Raw genomic sequence first — 21694 nt, forward strand, 5'->3', positions numbered from 1 at the left:
AATGCATTCGAAGGGAGTCTCTATAATGGGGAGAGGAATCAAAGGATTACGCAGGTGTGGCCACGGGGCTGTACGCTGACATTGATCACACGTCCTACAATACCTGGCCACATCTCGGGTGACATGGGGCCAATAGAACCTCTGCATGATTCTGTTGATCGTTTTGTCCCATGCCAGGTGTCCTCCTAGGTCTAGGCACCATTAGTAATTCCTGTTTTTCCCCCCTTTGTTGCACGACCCAATACAAGAGGCCCCGCCATAGTAGGGAAGAGAGGGCTCACCTGATCCATCGACATTCCTCCCGTCGATCACCTTCACCTTCCTCATGGCATCCCGTAGGTCTGGGTCTCTATGCTGAGAGGTACCAAACTGTCCCTTTAATTCTTGGGGCAGGTCGACCTCGGTAGAGGGGTATGGAGGTTGTTCCCCATCCCCGTCGGGGGTGCCCGAGGAGAATAATTTCTATGTTCCCTCCTCTGAATGAGCTTCAAATATAGCCCTTAGCCTCTGGTGGCTCCTTCCTTCGTCGTGTATAACCCTTCGCAGGTGTCTTCAATGGAGGTTTCCTGGAAAAGTTGTCGGAGGCGTTGTGTCTGTATTTCTTCCTCTGCTCCAAAGGACAAGGCCGAGGCTAGGTTTCCTTGTAGGACTACCACCTCAGGCTTGGACTGGGTTTTGTTCTTTCTCTGCATTCCTGCCCCCCTGGGGTAGCCCAGCTCTTGGAGTGTGATAGGGAGACCTGATCCCCTTTGTCCGGTGCGTAACGTCACCTGCCAAAGCTCCTTATATAGGGGACAGTCTCTCCCGATCAATAATGGAACCTTCAGCTGGGGTACTTTCCCCGCCCTGACTGTACACCTTCCTTTCGGGGTGAGAATGGACAGACTCGCTGTGGGGTAATAGTGGGTGTCTCCATGGATACAGGACATGGCTACTTTGTCTGGTAGCAGTGTTGCTATGGTCACCTGCTCCTCCACTAACGTAACCATACTTCCCGAGTCGAGAATGGCTACCACGTCTCGTCCTTCTATTCGAACCGGAATCTCTGTGGCTGGGGCAATTTCTGTTAACTTCTATGGGCTACGTGGGACACTAGCGTCCCACCTGCGGGACACAGCCAGTGAAATATCAGGGCGGCAAATTCAAAAACAACAAAATGTCATAATTCAACTTTCTCAAACATACAACTATTTTACACCATTTTAAAGATACACTTCTCCTTGATGTAACCACATTGTCCAATTTCAAAAAGGCTTTACAGCGAAAGCAAAACATTAGAGTATGTTAGGAGAGTACATAGACAAAAATAATCACACAGCCATTTTCCAAGCAAGGACATGTGTCAATAAAACCCAAAACACAGCTAAATGAAGCACTAACCTTTGACGATCTTCATCAGATGACACTCCTAGGACATTATGTTACACAATACATGTATGTTTTGTTTGATAAAGTTCTTATTCATATCCAAAAACAGCATTTTACATTGGCGCGTGATGTTCAGAAAATGTATTCCAACCAAAACGTCCGGTGAATGTGCACATCAATTTACAAAAATACTCATCATAAACGTTGACAAAATATATAACAATTATTTAAATAATTATAGATAGACTACTCCTGGATGCAACCGCTGTGTCAGATTTTAAAATAGCTTTACGGAGAAAGCACATTTTTCAATATTCTGAGTACATAGCTCAGCCATCACGGTGAGCTATTTAGACACCCGCCAAGTTCGGGGCAACCTAAACTCAGAATTAGTATTAGAAATATTCTCTTACCTTTGCTGATCTTCATCAGAATGCACTCCCAGGACTGCTACTTCCACAAGAAATGTTGTTTTTGTTCGAAATAATCCATATTTATGTACAAATACCTCCGTTTTGTTCGTGCGTACAGATCACTTATCCAAAGGCATAACGCGCGAGCGTGGAACCAGAGACGAAAAGTCAAAATGTTCCATTACCGTACTTAGAAGCATGTCAAACGCTGTTTAAAATCAATTTTTATGGTATTTTTAATGTACAATTGCGATAACATTCCAACCGGACAATAGCATATTCATTCAAGAAGAAGAAGGAATGGCGCGCTCGCGTGACCGCGCAAATCCAATCCCTTTGTTGCCAGGCAGTCCACTCAGAAACTGAGCTCCTATTATCTGCCCAGTGACAGGAGAATGCTCAAACCACTTTCTGAAGGCTGTTGACAGCCAATGGAAGCCTTAGGAAGTGCAACGTCACCCCACAGACACTGTAGTTTCGATAGAGAATCAAAAGAAGAACTACAATTCTCAGACTTTCCACTTCCTGCTTGGATTTTTCTCCGATTTTTGCCTGCCATATGAGTTCTGTTATACTCACAGACACCATTCAAACAGTTTTAGAAACTTCAGAGTGTTTTCTATCCAAATCTAATAATAATATGCATATTCTAGTTTCTGGGCCAGAGTAGTAACCTGTTTAAATTGGGTACGTTTTTCATCCGGCCGTGAAAATACTGCCCCCTAGCCCAGACAGGTAAGCCAACAGGGGTATTCCTGCCCTCTCGGACCGGGATGCGCGGGGACGGCCAGCGCTGACTCGGTGGCCATGGACTCGTCCTTTCTGGGACATTGTGGGGCATAATGGTCCGGAGACTGGCATTTATAGTACCGACCCTGTTGTGTGACTTCTCCCTCTTCCGGAGTGGGTTCGGTCGTTTTGGTGGCGGACGTGAAGGGTTAGTCGGGGAACGGGCTTGGCAGAGTCCTTCCGGTCCTCCTCGTCCCTTTTTAACAACTCCCATGTAGATTGGTACGTTTCCACAGCCTGGGCTATGTCGTCGGCTGACGACGGGTTAGCTTGGTCCTTCCATAATTACTATTGTCACGTCCTGACCAGCAGAGGATAATTGTATTATATTTGGTCAGGACGTGGCAGAGGGGTATTTGTTTTATGTGGTTCGGGGTGGTGGTTTGTTTAGTAGGGTATTTGATTTATGTATTCTGGGGTTTTTTGGGAACTGTTCTATGTTAGTGTATTTCTATGTTCTGTCTAGTCTTTTGTATTTCTATGTTTTGTTAATTGGGGTTGGACTCTCAATTGGAGGCAGGTGTTTTTTAGTTGCCTCTGATTGAGAGTCCTATATATAGGTATGTGTTTTGTTTTGTAGTTTGTGGGAGATTGTTCTGTGTATAGCCTTGTGCCTTACCAGCCTGTATATAGTCGTTGTGTTATTCTTTGTGTACGTGTTTATTTTTTGGTTCTCCTTCTTAACCAAATAAAAGAAGATGAGTGCACATATTCCTGCTGCGTTTTGGTCCACTTTATCCAACGACAACCCTTACAACTATTTATATTTTCGACTACTTTTACTTTTACTTCACTACATTCCTAAAGAAAATTATGTACTTTTTACTCCATACATTTTCCCTGACACGCAAAAAAAAAACATTTTGAATGCTCATTACATTTGTAATGCTTTTCACACACTTATCAAGACAACGCCCCTGGTCATTCCTACTGCCTCTGATCTGGCGGACTCAATAAACACAAATTATTCGTTTGTAAATTATGCGTATTGGAGTTTGCCGCTGGCTATCCATAAATTAAAAAAAATAAAAAATCGTACCGTCTGGTTTGCTTAAAAAGGAATTTAAAATTATATATACTTTTACTTTTGATACTAAAGTATATTTAAAACCAAATACGTTTAGACTTTTACTCAATTAGTATTTTATAGGGTTGCTTTCACTTTTTCTATTATGGTATCTTTACTTTTACTCAAGTATGACAATTGGGTGCTTTTCCCACCACTGACAGTGTAGAGCCCTCAAACTCACCTATGGACCTCGAAGCCAGTTCCACTGCATTTTTCCGTTGTTCCGTTTAAATCAGGGACTGCTTTAGACCTGGGACACCAGGTGTATGCAATTAAATATTAGGTAGAACAGAAAACCAGCAGGCTCCGGACCTCGTAGGGTAAGAGTTGAGTACCCCTGGTGTAGAGACTCTGTACAGAGACTGTGAATGTCAATCATGATGTGGCTAGTGGTTGATTTCTACATGTTGTTTTTGTGGTTTAGAAACTGAACATTATTTTGTAGTTTAGCAACTGAACACTGAACAGTCTCTCACCCCTTTTTTCTCTCTCTCTCTAGGTTGTGAATTACAGTTAGTAAAAGAAAGACAGACAGGTTGTGTAACCCTCAGTTTTATAGTGGAGGGCTTTACAGACACAGACCAAGTGTGGGGAGTATTTCTACCTCTGTGTACAATACATTTTATTCATTTAGCAGACACTCTTATCCAGAGCGACTTACAGTTAGTATATTCATCTTAAGATAGCTAGGTGAGACAGCCACATATCACAGCTTGTAAGTACATTTTTTCTCAATAAAGTCAGTGCTAGTAGGAAAAAACAAGTGTAAGTTTTTGTTTATTTTACAGTTGTTTTTTACTGTTTGTGTCCATGGCAGCCATTCGTCTTGCTTGAATACTAAAGTGTGTGTTCATGTATGTTTGCTCATGTTCTATCTTAACCCATTATAATGTAGATTCATTACTGTGTTTATAGATACAGTATTTCCAATTATTCACTTCTGAAAATCTGTTTCCTGAAGTTCCTAAAGCAGTTGTGTGAGTGTATATTATGTATGCATGTTGTGTGTTAAGTGTGTGCTTGTCCTTTCCCAGCCTGGATGTATCACCCAGCAGAGCAGTATTCTGGCCGCAACACCAGGGACTCCTACCCTGCTGGAGGACCTTCTAGAGGAACATGGGCCCTCGTCAACAGTCGCCCCTGGGGCCCTCCAAACCGGTGAGCTCTCTTCTTACACCACTGCCTACTGACCCGTTCTGTAGTCTGTGCTGAGCCAATGGTAACCCTCCTTTCTCTACTGTAGGTTCAATGGAGGAATCAACCAATCCCACCAACTAAACAAGATTTATTCAGACAGGTGAGTGAAACATCTCAATCATTCAGATCTTACATTGTGTGTAGAAAGTCCACAGTCACCTTAATGTAGTGATTCCTTCTTTCTCTCTGGAACATAGGGGGGGCAGGCCACCCTTCCATGCCCAGGGAAGGGGCCCTCAGCAGGACCAGAGATTAGCACCACGACCCTGGGACCAGAAGGACCAGGCTTATGAGACCCATGGCTGGCACCAGGACTCCCCACGGTCATTTCACAACCATGGTCGCAACCAAGGGGGATACCAAGCAGGACCTGGGGAACCCTTCACCAGCTGGGACTCCTACAAAAACCAGCCTACCAGGGTGAGATGGGAAGAGGGCAGCGCTCTATAAATACTGTACATAACTCTTTTTATAAACTGGGCGATTCGAGCCCTGAATGCTGATTGGCTGACAGCCGTTGTATATCAGACCATATACCACCGGTATGACAAAACATGTATTTTTACTGCTCTAATTAGACTACCGTTAAAAAGTTTGGGGTCACTTCGAAATATCCTTGTTTTCTATGAAAACATACATGAAATGAGTTGCAAAATGAATAGGAAATATAGTCAAGACGTTGACAAGGTTATAAATAATGATTTTTAATTGAAATAATAATTGTGTCCTTCAAACTTTGCTTTCGTCAAAGAATCCTCGATTTGCAGCAATTACAGCCCTGCAGACCTTCAGCATTCTATTTGTCAATTTGTTGAGGTAATCTGAAGAGATTTCACCCCATGCTTCCTGAAGCACCTCCCACAAGTTGGATTGGCTTGATGGGCACTTCTTACGTACCATACGGTCAAGCTGCTCCCACAACAACTCAATAGGGTTGAGATCCGGTGACTGTGTTGGCCACTCCAATATAGACAGAATACCAGCTGACTGCTTCTTCCTTAAATAGTTATTGCATAGTTTGGAGCTGTGCTTGGGTCATTGTCCTGTTGTAGTAGGAAATTGGCTCCAATTAAGCACTGGCCACAGGGTATGGCATGGCGTTACAAAATGGAGTGATAGCCTTCCTTCTTTAAGATCCCTTCTATCCTGTACAAATCTCCCACTTTACCACCACCAAAGCACTCCCGGATCATCACATTGCCTCCACCATGCTTGACAGATGGCGTCAAGCACCCTTCCAGGATCTTTTCATTTTTTCTGCGTCTCACGAATGTTCTTCTTTGTGATCCGAACACCTCAAACATAGATTAGTCTGTCCATAACACTTTTTTCCAGTCTTCCTCTGTCCAGTGTCTGTGTTCTTTCGCCCATCTTAATCTTTTCTTTTTATTGGCCAATCTGAGATATGGCTTTTTCTTTGCAATTCTGCCTAGAAGGCCAGCATCCCGGAGTCGCCTCTTCACTGTTGACGTTGAGACTGGTGTTTTGCGGGTACTATTTAATGAAGCTGCCAGTTGAGGACTTGTGAGGCGTCTGTTTCTCAAACTAGACACTCTAATGTACTTGTCCTCTTGCTCAGTTGTGCACCGGGGCCTCCCAATCCTCTTTCTATTCTGGTTAGAGACAGTTTGAGCTGTTCTGTGAAGGGAGCAGTACACATTGTTGTACGAGATCTTCAGTTTCTTGGCAATTTCTCACATGGAATAGCCTTCATTTCTCAGAACAAGAATAGACTGACGAGTTTCAGAAGAAAGTTCTTTGTTTCTGGCCATTTTGAGCATGTAATCGAACCCACAAATTCTAATGCTCCAGATACTCAACTAGTCTAAAGAAGGCCAGTTTTATTGCTTCTTTAATCAGCACACAATTTTCAGCTGTCCTAACATAATTGCAAAGGGGTTTTCTAATGATCAATTAGCCATTTAAAATGATAAGTTTGGATTAGCTAATACAACGTGCCATTGGAACACAGGAGTGATGGTTGCTGATAATGGGCCTCTGTACACCTATGTAGATATTCCATAAAAAAATCTGCCGTTTCCAGCTACAATAGTAATTTACAACATTAACAATGTCTACACTGTATTTCTGATAATTTTGATGTTATTTTAAGTGACCCCAAACTTTTGAACGGTAGTGTACGTTGGTAGCCAGTTTATAATAGCAATAAGACACTTCAGGGGTTTGTGGTATATGCCACGGCTAAGGGCTGGATCCAGGCACTCCGCGTTGCGTTGCGTCGTGCGTAAGAACAGCCCTTATCCGTGGTACATTGGCCATATACCGCACCCCCTCGTGCCTTATTGCTTAAATATATTACATCGTTTTTATGATTGATTGCATGACTTTAATAAGGATAATTGTCTCTCCCAGTTTGGGGGTCCCCACCAGCACCATCTGCCCAGAGACCCCCCCAGAGACCTGGGCTCCCCAGCAGAGAGGTGGGCACCTTCAGATCGCTCCAGGGCCTTCCCAGGCAGGATGATGGACCAGGGACTAGGACCATGGAAGCGCCCGGCCTCCCACCATCACAACCACCACCGTGACCAACTTCCACACCGCTCCCCACCCTCACAGCATCCCCCCCCTCACAGGGAAGACTGCCCTGCCAAAAGGAGCAGGAGTTCTGGTCCTGAGCAGGTCAGTCAACACCTATTCTCTGTTAACCCAGAAGTAGAATCTTCCGTAATATGTTAATTTGGTCAGCTGTGTGATTAACTTCTTGGTCTATACGTATTAGAAATCAAGAGTTCTGGGCCTCCCGAGTAGCGCAGCGGTCTAAGGCCGAACCCGGGCCTTATCACAACCGGCCGTAATCGGGAGTTCCATAGGGCGGCGCACAATTGGCCCAGAGTCATCCGGGTTAGGGGGAGGGTTTGGCAGGGGGGCTTTACTCATCGCGCTCTAGCGACTCCTTGTGGCGGGCTGGGCACATGCAGGCTGAACTTGGTCGTCAGTTGAACGGTGTTTCCTCCGACACATTGGTGCGGCTGGCTTCCGGGTTAAGCGGGCGGGTGTTAAGAAGCGCGGTTTGGCAGGTCATGTTTCCAGGACGCATGACTCAACTTTCGCCTTCCGAGCCCGATGAGACAAGATCGACATTGGGGAGGAAAAGGGGGTAGAATACAAAAATAAACAAAATCGAAGTCTCCACCCTCGCAAAAGGATCCATGTGGGTACTCGCGCAAAGCACTCGAAGCGAACCAGTCTAATAAGCACTGCCTTGGCCCAACCTGATACGTCCATATAACCAGTAGCAAAAACCCAAAGACCGAAATTACTGCAGCTCGTTATCTCACACATCCCATTGAGTCTCGGCAGATTCTTCAGTCTACACACAGAATCTGCCCAGGGGAGATTAGTCGCCAACTGAGCAAGTGATCGTGACATTACACCTCTTCCTTGGCCATTCTCCCTGTGTCTGTGTTTTCCAGGAGTGGAAGGTCCCCCACCACAGCTAGTTCTGCTATTAGTGCTTGAGAAATAAGTTTTCTCTAACTTGATCTTGGATCAGATGGCTCTACTGCTAACCTTAACCATTAGGGTATTATCTATCCAGTGGCAATTTTAGCATGGAAATCTCTTTCTTTTCAGCTCCATGGAGTGAATCCTTACCACCTGGCTATCAACGGAGCCTTGTCTGGCAGCGAAACAGTTAATTCAGCCTTGTTTACTGCCTTTTTATAAAAACATAGCTGAAATGGCTGACCATATCTCCCTGGCATATTACATAATTTATGCAGAAGAATATAAGAAATTTTTGGACTGTTGTGCTTGGCAGTACTTCGTTGGCGAATTTTGTCAGAAGAGAAAGATTTACAATTCCAAGTTGGATGATCATTCAAAATGTATTTTTCCAGTCTGACTTCCCAGTTGCAATGCTTGCAGTTAGCCACTGTCACCGATTCCTTCCAAACAACTCATTGTTGAATTTACGATTTCCAACTTGTTGTGTAATGTTTATGGCCGATGAGCACCGATACGTTTTATCTATAATTTATCTATAATTTATCTTCATTATTTCTCTTCACAAGGATTTAAAAGGATTTAGTAGATTGTCTACTTGATTTATGATGATGACTGCTAGCTAAGATTTTGAAAGTAAGATGTTGACATCAGTCCAATCAAAGCTACTGTAGATATAATGTGATTTGATGTAATTTTATCTGTGACCTTCAGCCTTCATGGAAGGGGACTTCTAATCTAAGTCTATGGCAGGACCCAAAGGGCTCACATTCTCGATGTCTACCCTTTCTAAAGGCTGGTGACGTAGTGTCCCCATGAGTGACAGAACACTGAGCCAATCACAGTGCAATTCTGAGCCAATCCCGGTGAAATGCTCCTATTTTCTGCTGGCCTGCCCCACCACCACAGAAAGCACTGAGCTAGGCTGAAACACCTGCATTTTGGAGTAAAAAGCTGCCATTCTTGCCCTGAATGATGTGTCGCCACTGTATCTATCTGATCCTGGAACAGTGGTTTGAAGCAACTCTGAGTGTAGCTGTGATATTTATACAATAGCACCACCTTCTGGCAGGGATCAAATATACATCACCAGGATACCGACTTTTATTACTGTTCTCTCTCACCAGCCCTCTCACCGTGGATCAATGCATCTATCCGGCCCAGACCAGCACCAATCACCACCCCACTACCCCCCTTCCAAACAAGGCTTCTGGAAACAATCATATGGCAGACCTGGTCCTCGCACCCATGCTGACAGGAGGAGCTTGTCTATAGAGTTACAAGTAAGTCAGTTAATAGCCAATGAACTTCAAGAAAGCAATGCTTTATTAAAGACTTTAAACCATCCTCTCTCTCTCGTTATTTCAGGAATCCACCAAGTCAGGATTATGGAGTCTCAAATACAGAACGCATCATTCTACCCATTCTCCAGTTCCCCAGGCCCTCTTCAATGATCAAGACCCCCCTCCTTCCTCCTATCCCCGCCACCCTTCTCCAGCCCAGCCCAGTGGCAACAGAAGACCCCCTCACCATGGATCCAGAGTGGAGGTGGATGGCCAGTCCCAGCACCCCTCCTCACCAGCAGACCGCACCGGCGTGCCTTACAGCCAGCACCTCCACCACCAGCATCCCACATCACCCCCCTCAGTACCTCAGCACAGCCCCCCAGCTCCACGCTCCCACAGACAGCAAAGGGATCAGACCCTGAGCTCCTCCAGCCCCTCTGGCCTCTCCAGCTCCACCACTCCTAGTAAGGCCAGTGGGAAGAAAGATCCTCCTCCCAATCAGAGGAGCCCTGACATTGGCACTGACACACCCCACAAACGGGGACCAAGGACACCCTCGCCCAGTCCCACACCTCCCCCTCTCTCTGCCTCCCCCACATGGCTAGGCTCAGGCGCTCAGAGGTCAGAGATGAAGCCTAGCAGGGCCTCAGAGCCTCAGACCCCACCCAGCTCTCCTACTGTCAACAACAACAGACCTACTGGCAACAGGCCAGAGCTACAGCCTCACAGACACAAACAGACAGAGAGGAAACATAAGGAAAGGAGAGCAGAAAGAGGTGAGGAGGGAAAGAGGGAACAGAAGAGGAAGATGGAGAGGAAGATGGAGGAGCGGACAAGGAGAAGGGAAAAAGAAGAGAAAAGTGGGGATGGGGTGAAGAATAAAACCCATAAAGGAGAAGAGGGGAGGGACAAAGTGGAAAGGAAAAAGAAAGAGGAAGAGAGGAAGACAGAGAAAAGTGAGAAGAGCCTTAGGGATAAAAAGATGGAAAAAGCAGAGAGGGGATCCTCAAAGTCCCTACGTAAATCATCCCTCCCTCCGTCAGTATGGCCTTCCTCCCCTAAGTCTGGATCTAAGGTTCCAGGGAAGCCAGGGAAGCCAGGGAAGCCAGGGAAGCCAGGGAAGCCAGGACAACCCTCCCAGACACATGGCAAACACATACACAGGGAGAAAGCCCAAGAAAGAGGTGGAAAGTCCCATGAGCACAGCTCTCCAAATAGCTCAGAGACAATCCCACTTGTTGGCCCGCCTGCAGCCCGTCCCAGCCAACCCACACCCTCCCCACATCCATCCAAACACAAAAAGTCAGAGAGGGGAGGGACCCTGAACAAGTCAAACCCAACTCAACCCAAATTCCAAGTCAAGGACTCACCACTGCCAGCCTGTCCTCCACTCACCACCACTCACACTACCACCACCAACAACAACATCAGCACCAACACGACCAATAAGACCCGTAATACCAGTCCTCAGCCCACCAGCCCTCCAACATATTCTAAATGCAGCCCAGGGTGGAAGGCTGATTTGACCCCCTCCACACTCTCATCCAAAACCCCAGCAGCTCCTCCTGTGGCTGGGTCAGGGGGATCCATCCAGAGCCAGACAGAGACATGGGGTGTTAGTCCAGAAGGCGGGGTCCTGCGGGCCCCAGATCTCCAACCTGCGGCGGGGGTGGGCAGTGTGGAGGAGATGGGAGACAACCCCCCTGCCAGTCCCCCTGTTCTCAGCTGGCAAGGCTCCCCAGCATCAGCCCTGAGTGAGGAAGAGGAAGAGGAGGGAGGAGTGATGAGGAGACCTGTCCTGCAGCCCAGCCCAACCCACGGCCCGCCCCTCTCACCCCCCCATGGGAACTCAGAGGGGCTCAATGAGAAGGCCGAGGGTGTCGGTGAGGGGAGGGGTGCTGATGACCTTCGCCATAGTGACCTGGCCAAGCTCTATGGCTTGCCTGATACTCCCAATGGAGTGGAGGAAGAGGAAGAGGAGGAAGAGGAGGACAGTGGTGGGGACACATCATCCAGCTCTCTGCCTCCCCGTCGGCCACACCTTCACCAGACAGGAGTGGCTGATGTCTTCAAGTCTTTGGCCTCGTTCCTGGGGGGCCAGAGGTACACGTATCGCGGCGGTCCGTTTGGGCGTCCTCCTCCTAGCTCCATGGGAGGAGTGAAGTACTCGTCATCCCTCGCCATGGACCCGGAAACCAATTGTCAGGACCAGCAGAACCCCTCCCCCACATCCAACTTCACCACGCCCCCAAGACTCACTAGCCAATCACCCACTCACACTACCTCAGATCCGCCTTCCAAACCCCGCCCTCCTTTAAACCTTGACCAACCACAGCTCTCCGTGGGGGAGCGCACAAAACAGAAGCACGCGAGATTGGAGGAGATTCTGAATGAGAGAAAGAAGGAGAAGACTAAGGGTGTAGACAGTGGGGAGACGGCCGGGTCTCTGAGCGCTGAGTTTAGACTGACCACCACACACCGGCTGCCTGCCACCACCAAGGAGGAGCGGGGACAGAGGGAGGCACGCAGGCAGACAGACAGAAAGAGGGAGCCAAGCGGTGTGGATGGAAACGGAGATGGGGAAGGGAAGAGGAAGAGAAGAAAACAAGATAACAGCATCAGCAGTCATCAGAGGAGTGGAGGAAATGAAAAGAAGAACATGGAAGAAAAGTGTGACAGAAAATCAGCCTCTATAACGCTGTCCTCATCTACACCTTACCCCAGTCGCCCAGCCAAGCAGCACAAAGACACTAAGAAGAGCCGTCCCATTCAGGGGAACCTTGGCCTCCAGAGCAAAGACATCCAGGGACAGAAAGACAAGACGCACACAGGAAACACTGAGCAGGGGGCACAATCAACAGAGATGAAGGATGAGAGGCGCAGTGAGCCTCAAACCAAGACGTCCACACCAGGCAGCAACCCAGACACATTGGCAACAGCATCCACCACCAGCTTCATCAACACCTCCTCCCCTTCCCCCACCCTGGCCCCTCCTGCTGCCCCAGTGAGGAGGACCCCCTGTCCCCTGGCTGCTGCTGATTTCCTCAAGCTGAAGGCTCTGTCCATGGGCTCTCCGAAGGAGCTGAAGATCCGTCTGATCAAGGTGGAGAGTGGAAACCAAGAGACGTTCATCGCCTCCAAGGTCGAGGAGCACAGGATCCCACTAGGAGAGGTCAGCATCAGACACACAGCCAGCGAGGTCGTCAGGTCCTGCAAGTGAGTACACTACATGTGATGTACAGTACCAGTCAAACGTTTGGACACACCTACTCATTCAAGGGTTTTTCTTTACTTTTTACTATTTTCTACATTGTAGAATCATAGTGAAGACATCAAAAATATGAAATAACACATATGGAATCATGTAGTAACCAAAAAAGTGTTAAACAAATCAAAATATATATTAGATTTTAGATTCTTCAAAGTAGCCACCCTTTGCCTTGATGACAGCTTTGCACACTCTTGGCATTCTCCCAACGAGCTTCAGGAGGAATGATTTTCCAACAGTCTTGAAGGAGTTCCCACAGATGCTGAGCACTTGTTGGCTGCTTTTCCTTCACTCTTCGGTCCAACTCATCCCAAACCATCTCAATAGGGTTGAGGCCGGGTGATTGTGGAGACCAGGTCATCTGATGCAGCACCATCACTCTCCTTCTTGGTCAAATAGCCTTTACACAGCCTGGAGGTGTGTTTTGGGTTATTGTCCTGCTGAAAAACAAATGATAGTCCCACTAAGTGCAAACCAGATGGGATGGCGTATCACTGCAGAATGCTGTGGTAGCCATGCTGGTGAAGTACGCCTTGAATTCTAAATAAATCACTGACAGTGTCACCAGCAAAGCACCATCACACCACCACCTCCATGCTTCATGGTGGGAACCACACATGCGGAGATCATCCATTCACCTACTCTGCGTCTCACAAAACCCAGAGGTTGGAACCAAAAATCTCTAATTTGACTCATCAGACCAAAGGACACATTTCCACCGGTCTAATGTCCATTGCTAGTGTTTCTTCGCCCAAGCAAGTCTCTTATTATTATTGGTGTCCTTTAGTAGTGGTTTCTTTGCAGCAATTCGACCATGAAGGTCTGATTCACGCAGTCTCCTCTGAATAGTTGATGTTGAGATGTGTCTGTTACTTGAACTCTGTGAATAATTTATTTGGGCTGCAATCTGAGGTGCAGTTAACTGTAATGAACTTATCCTCTGCAGCAGAGGTAACTCTGGGTCTTCCTTTCCTGTGGCGGTCCTCATGAAAGCCAGTTTCATCATAGCGCTTGATGGTTTTTGCGACTGCACTTGAAGAAACTTCCAAAGCTCTTGAAATTTTCCGTATTGACTGACCTTCATGTCTTAAAGTAATGATGGACTGTCGTTTCTCTTTGCTTATTTGAGCTGTCCTTGCCATAATAGGACTTGGTCTTTTACCAAGTAGGGCTGTCTTCTGAATACTAACCCTACCTTGTCACAACGCAACAGATTGGCTCAAATGCATTAAGAAGGAAAGAAATTCCACAAATTAACTTTTAACAAGGCACACCTGTTAATTGACATGCATTCCAGGTGACTACCTCATGAAGCTGGTTGTGAGAATGCCAAGAGTGTGCAAAGCTGTCATCAAGGCAAAGGGTGGCTACTTTGAAGAATCTAAAATATAAAATATATTTTGATTTGTTTAACACTTTTTTGGTTACTACATGATTCCATATTTGTTATTTCATAGTTTTGATGTCTTCAGTATTATTCTAAAATGTAGAAAATAGTAAAAAGTAAAGAAAAACCCTTGAATGATTAGGTGTGTCCAAACGTTTGACTGGTGCTGTATATTTACTACCAAGACATTTAATTGGAGGAAGAGAGGTTGTGGCACAAAACAATGAAAAGTGTATTAAATTAAATCTTATTGAATTCTCCCACTTCATCTGTCTCTTTCTCTGTCTGTTTAGGGGGGAAAAGGTAAACGGGAAGTTTCGTGAGTCCTATCTGCTCCCTGCTTTCTCTGTCAAGCCTGTTCTTAGCACCAACACACCCATCCCAAGAGAGAAGCTCAACCCACCCACACCAAGCATCTATGTGAGTCCACACTCTAGGGGCGCTGCACTGCGGCTGACCCTATGCACCAACCTGTCTGTGTGGGTGTCTTGGGGGGGTAAAGCAAAAAAACATGCAGCTCTGTGTCTTGTGACAATAGACCATAAAGTAATCTTCTTCTTCTTTTTCCCCCCTCTTTTCTTCTTCATTCTCATATCCATTACTCATGTATCAGTTCTGTATTTGTGCAATGCCTAGTTGATGTATTCCTGTGTTGTCCTGTGTGTCTGTGTCCAGTTGGAGAGTAAGCGAGATGCCTTCTCCCCAGTCCTCCTCCAATTCTGTACCGACCCCAAGAACCCTGTCACTGTCATCAGAGGCCTGGCTGGATCACTACGACTCAGTGAGTTTGCACATTTCAATTTTTCTCAGGGCTAAAAGTTAAAACAGCAACATAATGTATCATCTACTCACTATACCTTTGTCCCTCTTTCCTCTCCCTCCCTCTCTGTCAGACCTGGGTCTGTTCTCCACTAAGTCTCTGGTGGAGGCCAATGCAGAGCATGCTGTGGAGGTGAGGACCCAGGTACAGCAGCCTGCTGATGAGAACTGGGACGCCACTGGTTCAGCTCAGACCTGGCCCTGCGAGAGCAGCCGCTCACACACCACCATCGCCAAGTACGCCGCGTACCAGGCCTCCAGCTTCCAGGAGAGCCTCCAGGTTGTTGATGAACACACACACACACAAATATCACACACAGAAACACATAATGCTTACATACACCCCCCCCCCCCCACTTCCTTTCTTTGCCAAGCTAAGTTCATGTGCCTAAATGTATCTACAGGAAGAGAAGGACAGTGAGGATGAGGATGAGGAAGAACAAGAAGAGAAGAAGACGTCTTCTGAGCCATCAACCAACCCTGCATCTGGCACCAGCAAAGCCAGCCCTACTGTGGTTACTAGCAAAGCAACTCCTACCAAAGTTGGCCCTACCCCTATTGCTAACACACTCAGGTCACCTCATAGTATCCACAGCATACTGTGCAGTCAACTCCTTATGAAATCAAATACAATACTTTTAATCAAAACAATGTTCTGCCGTTATTAAAGACACTTCCTCTTTCCTATAGGCCGGAGGCGAAATCAACTGGGAAGATTATCAAATTCGGCACCAACATCGACATCTCTGATCCTAAGAGGTGAGATTAGCTTTACATGTGGTTGATTGTTTTAGACAGGGCTAAGGACACCCTTAGAGAGGAAGTAGAGTGTGTTTGACATGTGTTACCAGGTGGAAGCCCCAGCTGCAGGAGCTGCTGAAACTACCAGCCTTCATGCGTGTGGAGTACAATGGAAACATGCTGAGCCACGTGGGACACACCATCCTGGGCATGAACACCGTCCAGCTCTACATGAAGGTCCCCGGGAGCCGCACGCCTGGTCAGTGTCTTAGTTCTATTGGTGTGTGTTTATATGCATATTACATGCCTCTGTCCATTGGCTTAAATATCTCTGTATGTCTGTTTTCAGGTCACCAGGAGAATAATAACTTCTGCTCTGTGAACATTAACATTGGGCCGGGAGATTGTGAGTGGTTTGCAGTCCATGAACACTACTGGGAGCACATCAACAATTTCTGTGAGAAGTGAGTCATGGTTCTGTTTTTGTGTGAGGGTTCTGTCTTCAAATTAGTTAAGCATTTTGAGCTGTTCTGCTCATTGAAAGGCATAACAATAGTGACTCAAAGGGGATTTGAACCAGAAACCACCACTTTGTTACCATCTCTCCTCCCTCCTTCAGGTATGGAGTAGACTACCTGACTGGGTCCTGGTGGCCTGTTCTGGAGGACCTGTACCGCTCCAACATCCCAGTGTACCGCTTCATCCAGAGACCAGGGGACCTGGTGTGGATCAACGCAGGGTCCGTCCACTGGGTCCAGGCTGTGGGCTGGTGCAACAACATCGCCTGGAACGTGGGACCTCTCAACTGTGAGTTACTAGCAGTGTCCAGCAGGACATAGATAGGAAATGGGAGCTGGGTCATACACAGTGCAGCTACTATATCTACACTATCCTTTACCTCAGTCAAATTCATATCAAAATCCTTTTGTGTGCTTTTCTACTGTAAAGTATGTGTGTGTCGTCTTTGCCCTTGCAGCATACCAGTATCAACTGGCTCTGGAGCGCTTTGAGTGGAATGAGGTGAAGAAGGTCAAGTCCATCGTTCCGATGATCCATGTCACCTGGAATGTAGCCCGCACTATCAAGATCACCGACCAAGAAACCTACAAGATGGTCAAGTGTGTGTGTGTGTGTGTGTGTGTGTGTCCCTCGTCATCTATCTAGTATGAATGTTTGTTTCTTGCTACACCTTATCTCTCTCTCTCTCTCTCTCTCAGACATTGTCTCCTACAGTCCATTAAGCACATTCAGATTCTGAGAGACCAGCTGGTTGCTGCAGGGAAGAAGATCTCTTATCAGAGCCGTGTGAAGGACGAACCAGCCTACTACTGCAATGAGTGTGACGTAAGTCCCTCCCAACAACCTGTGGATGTATGCCTGTAGCAGACCAACTGCTATGAACTACCATGACTCGAGCATCTTACCAACAGAGTGTGGATGTATGCTTGTATCAGACCTGTTATGAACTACCATGACCCGAGCATCTTACCAACAGAGTGTGGATGTATGCTTGTATCATACCTGCTATGAACTACCATGACCCGAGCATCTTACCAACAGAGTGTGGATGTATGCTTGTATCAGACCTGCTATGAACTACCATGACCCGAGCATCTTACCAACAGAGTGTGGATGTATGCTTGTATCAGACCTGCTATGAACTACCATGACCCGAGCATCTTACCAACAGAGTGTGGATGTATGCTTGTATCAGACCTGCTATGAACTACCATGACCCGAGCATCTTACCAACAGAGTGTGGATGTATGCTTGTATCAGACCTGCTATGAACTACCATGACCCGAGCATCTTACCAACAGAGTGTGGATGTATGCCTTTGGTTATTTCTGCAGTGAGTGATTGTGTTGTGTCTGTGTGCAGGTGGAGGTGTTTGACCTGCTGTTTGTAACTAGTGAGTCTGGCAGCAGGAAGACCTACATGGTGCACTGTGAGGACTGTGCCCGGACTGTGTCCAAGAGCCCCTCGCTGGCAGGAGTAGTGGTGCTGGAGCAGTACTGCATGGAGGAGCTGATGAGAACCTATGACAGCATCTGTGTGGTGAGACATACACACACACACACACAATTTTCCTATGTGCTGTGAAGTTATGTCCATCATATTTACCCCCCTTTCTGTCTGTCTTTTTCTTCCTCTTTCTCTCTCCAGACTCCATCACCCTGCTCCAAGTGAGGCATCCTTCCTGTTGTCTGGCAGCCATAACCAAAGCTCCTACTTAGTGGCAGCACAGACGTTGTCTTCAAGGAATACTACTACTGCTAACACTTGGTGAACAGCCAACCATGTTTACTCAGTATTGTTTACATCACAATAAGATATCGGCCATCAGCCATCAGCCAATTGAATTCCAGCTCACTGTTGTCTTCCCCTCCTACCAGCTGCTGATTGGACTTGAGTCTTGAGATAGAATGACTAGACTGGTACTACTAATTGTTAAAACATGTCAGACAACTACAGAAAATGTGAACATTGTTAGCACTGGAAATCAGGTCTTATTTAAAACGGACACTGCTGTGATTCAAAAGCGTCAAGTAGCCGGTATATGGTGCATTAATTCAGGTACTTTTATGCAAATCCAATGGAACTTTTTTACACCAATCTAGTTATTCTATGTCCACGAATTTACCGTGTTGCTATGGTAACAGCAGGGGAATTGCTTCACAAGCAAAGTAGCTGATAGTCTCATTGAAATCCCATTGTTTTGGTTTGGTTTTCTATTCAGGTGAACTCTGACATTTGTCATTCCTGTCTGTATACTCTTTGGGGTGCTATTTCCATTGTATTTATTTTGACCTAGATATTTCAAAAGTTTTACCAGCCTAAAAGTACACCACATTGGCCTTGTGAACTGTATTTAGATGAAAGGAAATTAGAAAATCAAACATACAGGCACAACTTTCTAAAGCATTAGGAATATTAATTTAAGAAATTGTAAAAATGTCTCTGAAATACGGGTTAACTAAAACTAGAGGACAAATCTGGTTTCACTCTGTTGGAAATCTGGTGTGTTTTAATGTGATTTTAGTTTTTGCATAATAATCCTAAATAATGTTTGGTAGAGAGAGATGTGATTGCTACAATTCGCCCTAAAGAACATCCCCTTCTTTTTCTTTTTCTAATGGGATCATTCTCCCGGTTTTATACCTCTTTTTTTGGTTGCTATCTCCTTTTCTGGATTACAGAGAAAACGAAGAATTGTAAATTGTGACTTTATTTATACTTGTATATGTTTGTTTTCTTAAATGTATTTATTGCATATTGATGGTGCTTCTCTGGGGACACCAGATATTTTTAAGGTTTCCTATTGTGGGTGGACGGGGAAGAGCAAACAGGGGGAGGTTGGATTTTCATGGTGCTCAACCCCCTCTTGCCTCGTCACCTCCTCATTAACTGTGTATAAATGATCTATGAATATAAGTCAATGAATATAACTTCAACCGACAGGTTGGTGCTTAGAACCGCGTCATTACAATTACCAGTAAACGAATAGAATGATGTCTTTGTACTGTATCTAACTGATAAACACAATACCTTTTTCAACTTTTTTGCATTGTACGAAATTCATAAAATTGTGAAGCATTTGTGATTGGCAGTAGTTGTAGTTTTAGCCCCATTTAAAAGAGACTGATGTGTTATGAGGTTTGGGTTTCTTCAGTGTTCTGTCCTCATGAGTATCATTTCAAGGTTGTAATCTTGCTCCTCATCCACTGACTTTATTTTAAGCTGTGCTGTTTTAAAACAAAAGAAAAATATCTTACATAGACCAGACCTGTCTTAAACACTCTGTGATTTTTCTGTGACATTATTGTGAGTATTATTGATACAATAAAATAAAATGTTTTGAGAAATGTTTATTGTCATTGAATTTGTGTCGCGGTCTTGATGAGAGGCATGGATAGTTTTTGAGTATTGTGTCTGAGCTGATTATAACTTATCTTAGAGAAACATTTCAATAGAGGGAGATTTATTTCATCCCTAGAATCTACCCACTCTTCATTCCCTGCTGATGTTTATGCCTAGCCACCCATCATTTCTTCTGTCATATCATTCTTCTCTTCCTGCACTTTGTCTGCTTTAATACAGTACATCAACCAGAATGTCTTTCATTACACACAGAATGGTAGTGTTTGGATTACTGGTGACTTTAGAGTAACTTGAAAGGGTTTACTCCCAGTTACTAAGGAAGAGAATGTTACTAACATACTGGTAATGATTTATCTCTCCCCCTCTAATCCTGCTGTGTTTTGCCAAATGTCAATTTTTTTTCTTTGTTGAGGGCATGGGAATAAAACACCTCTAGTTTAAAGAGGATGCAGGGACACCTCATCCTAGACAAACGGATAGAGCAGTGAATATCCTGGTTCCAAGGATAGGAAGACTGGCCTTCCTCCTCTAACAACCCTCTAAACCACAGGTGTCAAACCATTCCACGGAGGGCCAGGTGTCTGCAGGTTTTCATTCCTCTGTTGCACTTGACTGATGAATTAAGGTCACAACTCCCCACACCTGGTCGTCTTAATTGAAAGGAAAAGCCAAAAACCTGCAGACACTAGGCCCATCACGGAATGAGTTTGACACCCCTGCTCTAGTTCCTCATACACATACAGTGAGGGAAAAAAGTATTCGATCCCCTGCTGATTTTGTACGTTTGCCCACTGACAAAGAAATGATCAGTCTATCATTTTAATAGTAGGTTTATTTGAACAGTGAGAGAGAATAACAACAAAAAAATCCAGAAAAACACGTCAAAAATGTTATACATTTATTTGCATTTTAATGAGGGAAATAAGTATTTGACCCCCCTCTCAATCAGAAAGATTTCGGGTTCCCAGGTGTCTTTTATACAGGTAACGAGCTGAGATTAGGAGCACACTCTTAAAGGGAGTGCTCCTAACCGCAGCTTGTTACCTGTATAAAAGACACCTGTTGTCACATCCTGACCCTTGTAAGAAGTCATTTGCCATAGTAGAGTGGTCAGGGCGTGACAGGTGGGTTGTTTTGGGTGGTTTTGGGTTTTCTGTTTATATGTGGGGTTTTTCTAGATTTCTATTTCTATGTTTTGTTTTCTATGTTTTGGCCGGGTATGGTTTCCAATTAGAGGCAGGTGTCTTTCGTTGTCTCTGACTGGAAGCCATACTTAGGCAGCCTGTTTTTCTTTTGGGTTTTGTGGGTAGTTGTTTTTTGTTTTGTTCCTTGTAACCTGACGGAACAGTTGACGGTCGTTTTTGTTGTTTTGATTTAGTGTTTCATTAAAGTAAAATATGAGCACTTGACACACCGCGCCTTGATCCCCTTTGTACGACCCTCGTTATACCTGTCCACAGAAACAATCGATCAATCAGATTCCAAACTCTCCACCATGGCCAAGACCAAAGAGCTCTCCAAGGATGTCAGGGACAAGATTGTAGACCTACACAAGGCTGGAATGGGTTGCAAAACCATTGCCAAGCAGCTTGGTGAGAAAGTGACAACAGTTGGTGCGATTATTCGCAAATGGAAGAAACACAAAAGAACTGTCAATCTCCCTCGGCCTGGGGCTCCATGCAAGATCTCACCTAGTGGAGTTGCAATGATCATGAGAACGGTGAGGAATCAGCCCAGAACTACATGGGAGGATCTTGTCAATGATCTCAAGGCAGCTGGGACCATAGTCACCAAGAAAACAATTGGTAACACACTACGCCGTGAAGGACTGAAATCCTGCAGCGCCCCTGCTCAAGAAAGCACATATACATGCCCGTCTGAAGTTTGCCAATGAACATCTGAATGATTCAGAGGACAACTGGGTGAAAGTGTTGTGGTCAGATGAGACCAAAATGGAGCTCTTTGGCATCAACTCAACTCACCGTGTTTGGAGGAGGAGGAATGCTGCCT

General features: G+C 45.6%; 1 protein-coding gene across 5 annotated transcripts in view; it reads left to right on the forward strand.

Annotated features, from left to right (window-relative positions):
- The window catches only part of LOC115204229 (lysine-specific demethylase 6B), a 33952-nt gene extending 14281 nt beyond the window's left edge, over nucleotides 1-19671 (forward strand). For 4 of the 5 annotated variants that reach the window (XM_029769627.1, XM_029769628.1, XM_029769629.1 and 1 more), the window contains 18 exons: nucleotides 4674-4797; nucleotides 4883-4936; nucleotides 5034-5256; nucleotides 7210-7476; nucleotides 9429-9584; nucleotides 9670-12803; nucleotides 14536-14662; nucleotides 14918-15023; nucleotides 15136-15341; nucleotides 15466-15635; nucleotides 15752-15820; nucleotides 15913-16061; nucleotides 16152-16266; nucleotides 16422-16609; nucleotides 16779-16920; nucleotides 17020-17146; nucleotides 17684-17860; nucleotides 17969-19671. In XM_029769627.1, coding sequence (XP_029625487.1) covers nucleotides 4679-4797; nucleotides 4883-4936; nucleotides 5034-5256; nucleotides 7210-7476; nucleotides 9429-9584; nucleotides 9670-12803; nucleotides 14536-14662; nucleotides 14918-15023; nucleotides 15136-15341; nucleotides 15466-15635; nucleotides 15752-15820; nucleotides 15913-16061; nucleotides 16152-16266; nucleotides 16422-16609; nucleotides 16779-16920; nucleotides 17020-17146; nucleotides 17684-17860; nucleotides 17969-17992 — 5553 coding nt within the window. In that variant the 5' untranslated portion in view covers nucleotides 4674-4678 and the 3' untranslated portion in view covers nucleotides 17993-19671. The remainder of the gene's footprint in view (nucleotides 1-4673; nucleotides 4798-4882; nucleotides 4937-5033; nucleotides 5257-7209; nucleotides 7477-9428; nucleotides 9585-9669; nucleotides 12804-14535; nucleotides 14663-14917; nucleotides 15024-15135; nucleotides 15342-15465; nucleotides 15636-15751; nucleotides 15821-15912; nucleotides 16062-16151; nucleotides 16267-16421; nucleotides 16610-16778; nucleotides 16921-17019; nucleotides 17147-17683; nucleotides 17861-17968) is intronic. The other variant, XM_029769632.1, reaches the window with a different exon arrangement.
- Nucleotides 19672-21694: the final 2023 nt, after the last annotated feature.

The sequence above is a fragment of the Salmo trutta genome, chromosome 12 (genome assembly GCF_901001165.1).
Source record: "Salmo trutta chromosome 12, fSalTru1.1, whole genome shotgun sequence".
Taxonomy (NCBI): Eukaryota; Metazoa; Chordata; class Actinopteri; order Salmoniformes; family Salmonidae; genus Salmo; species Salmo trutta.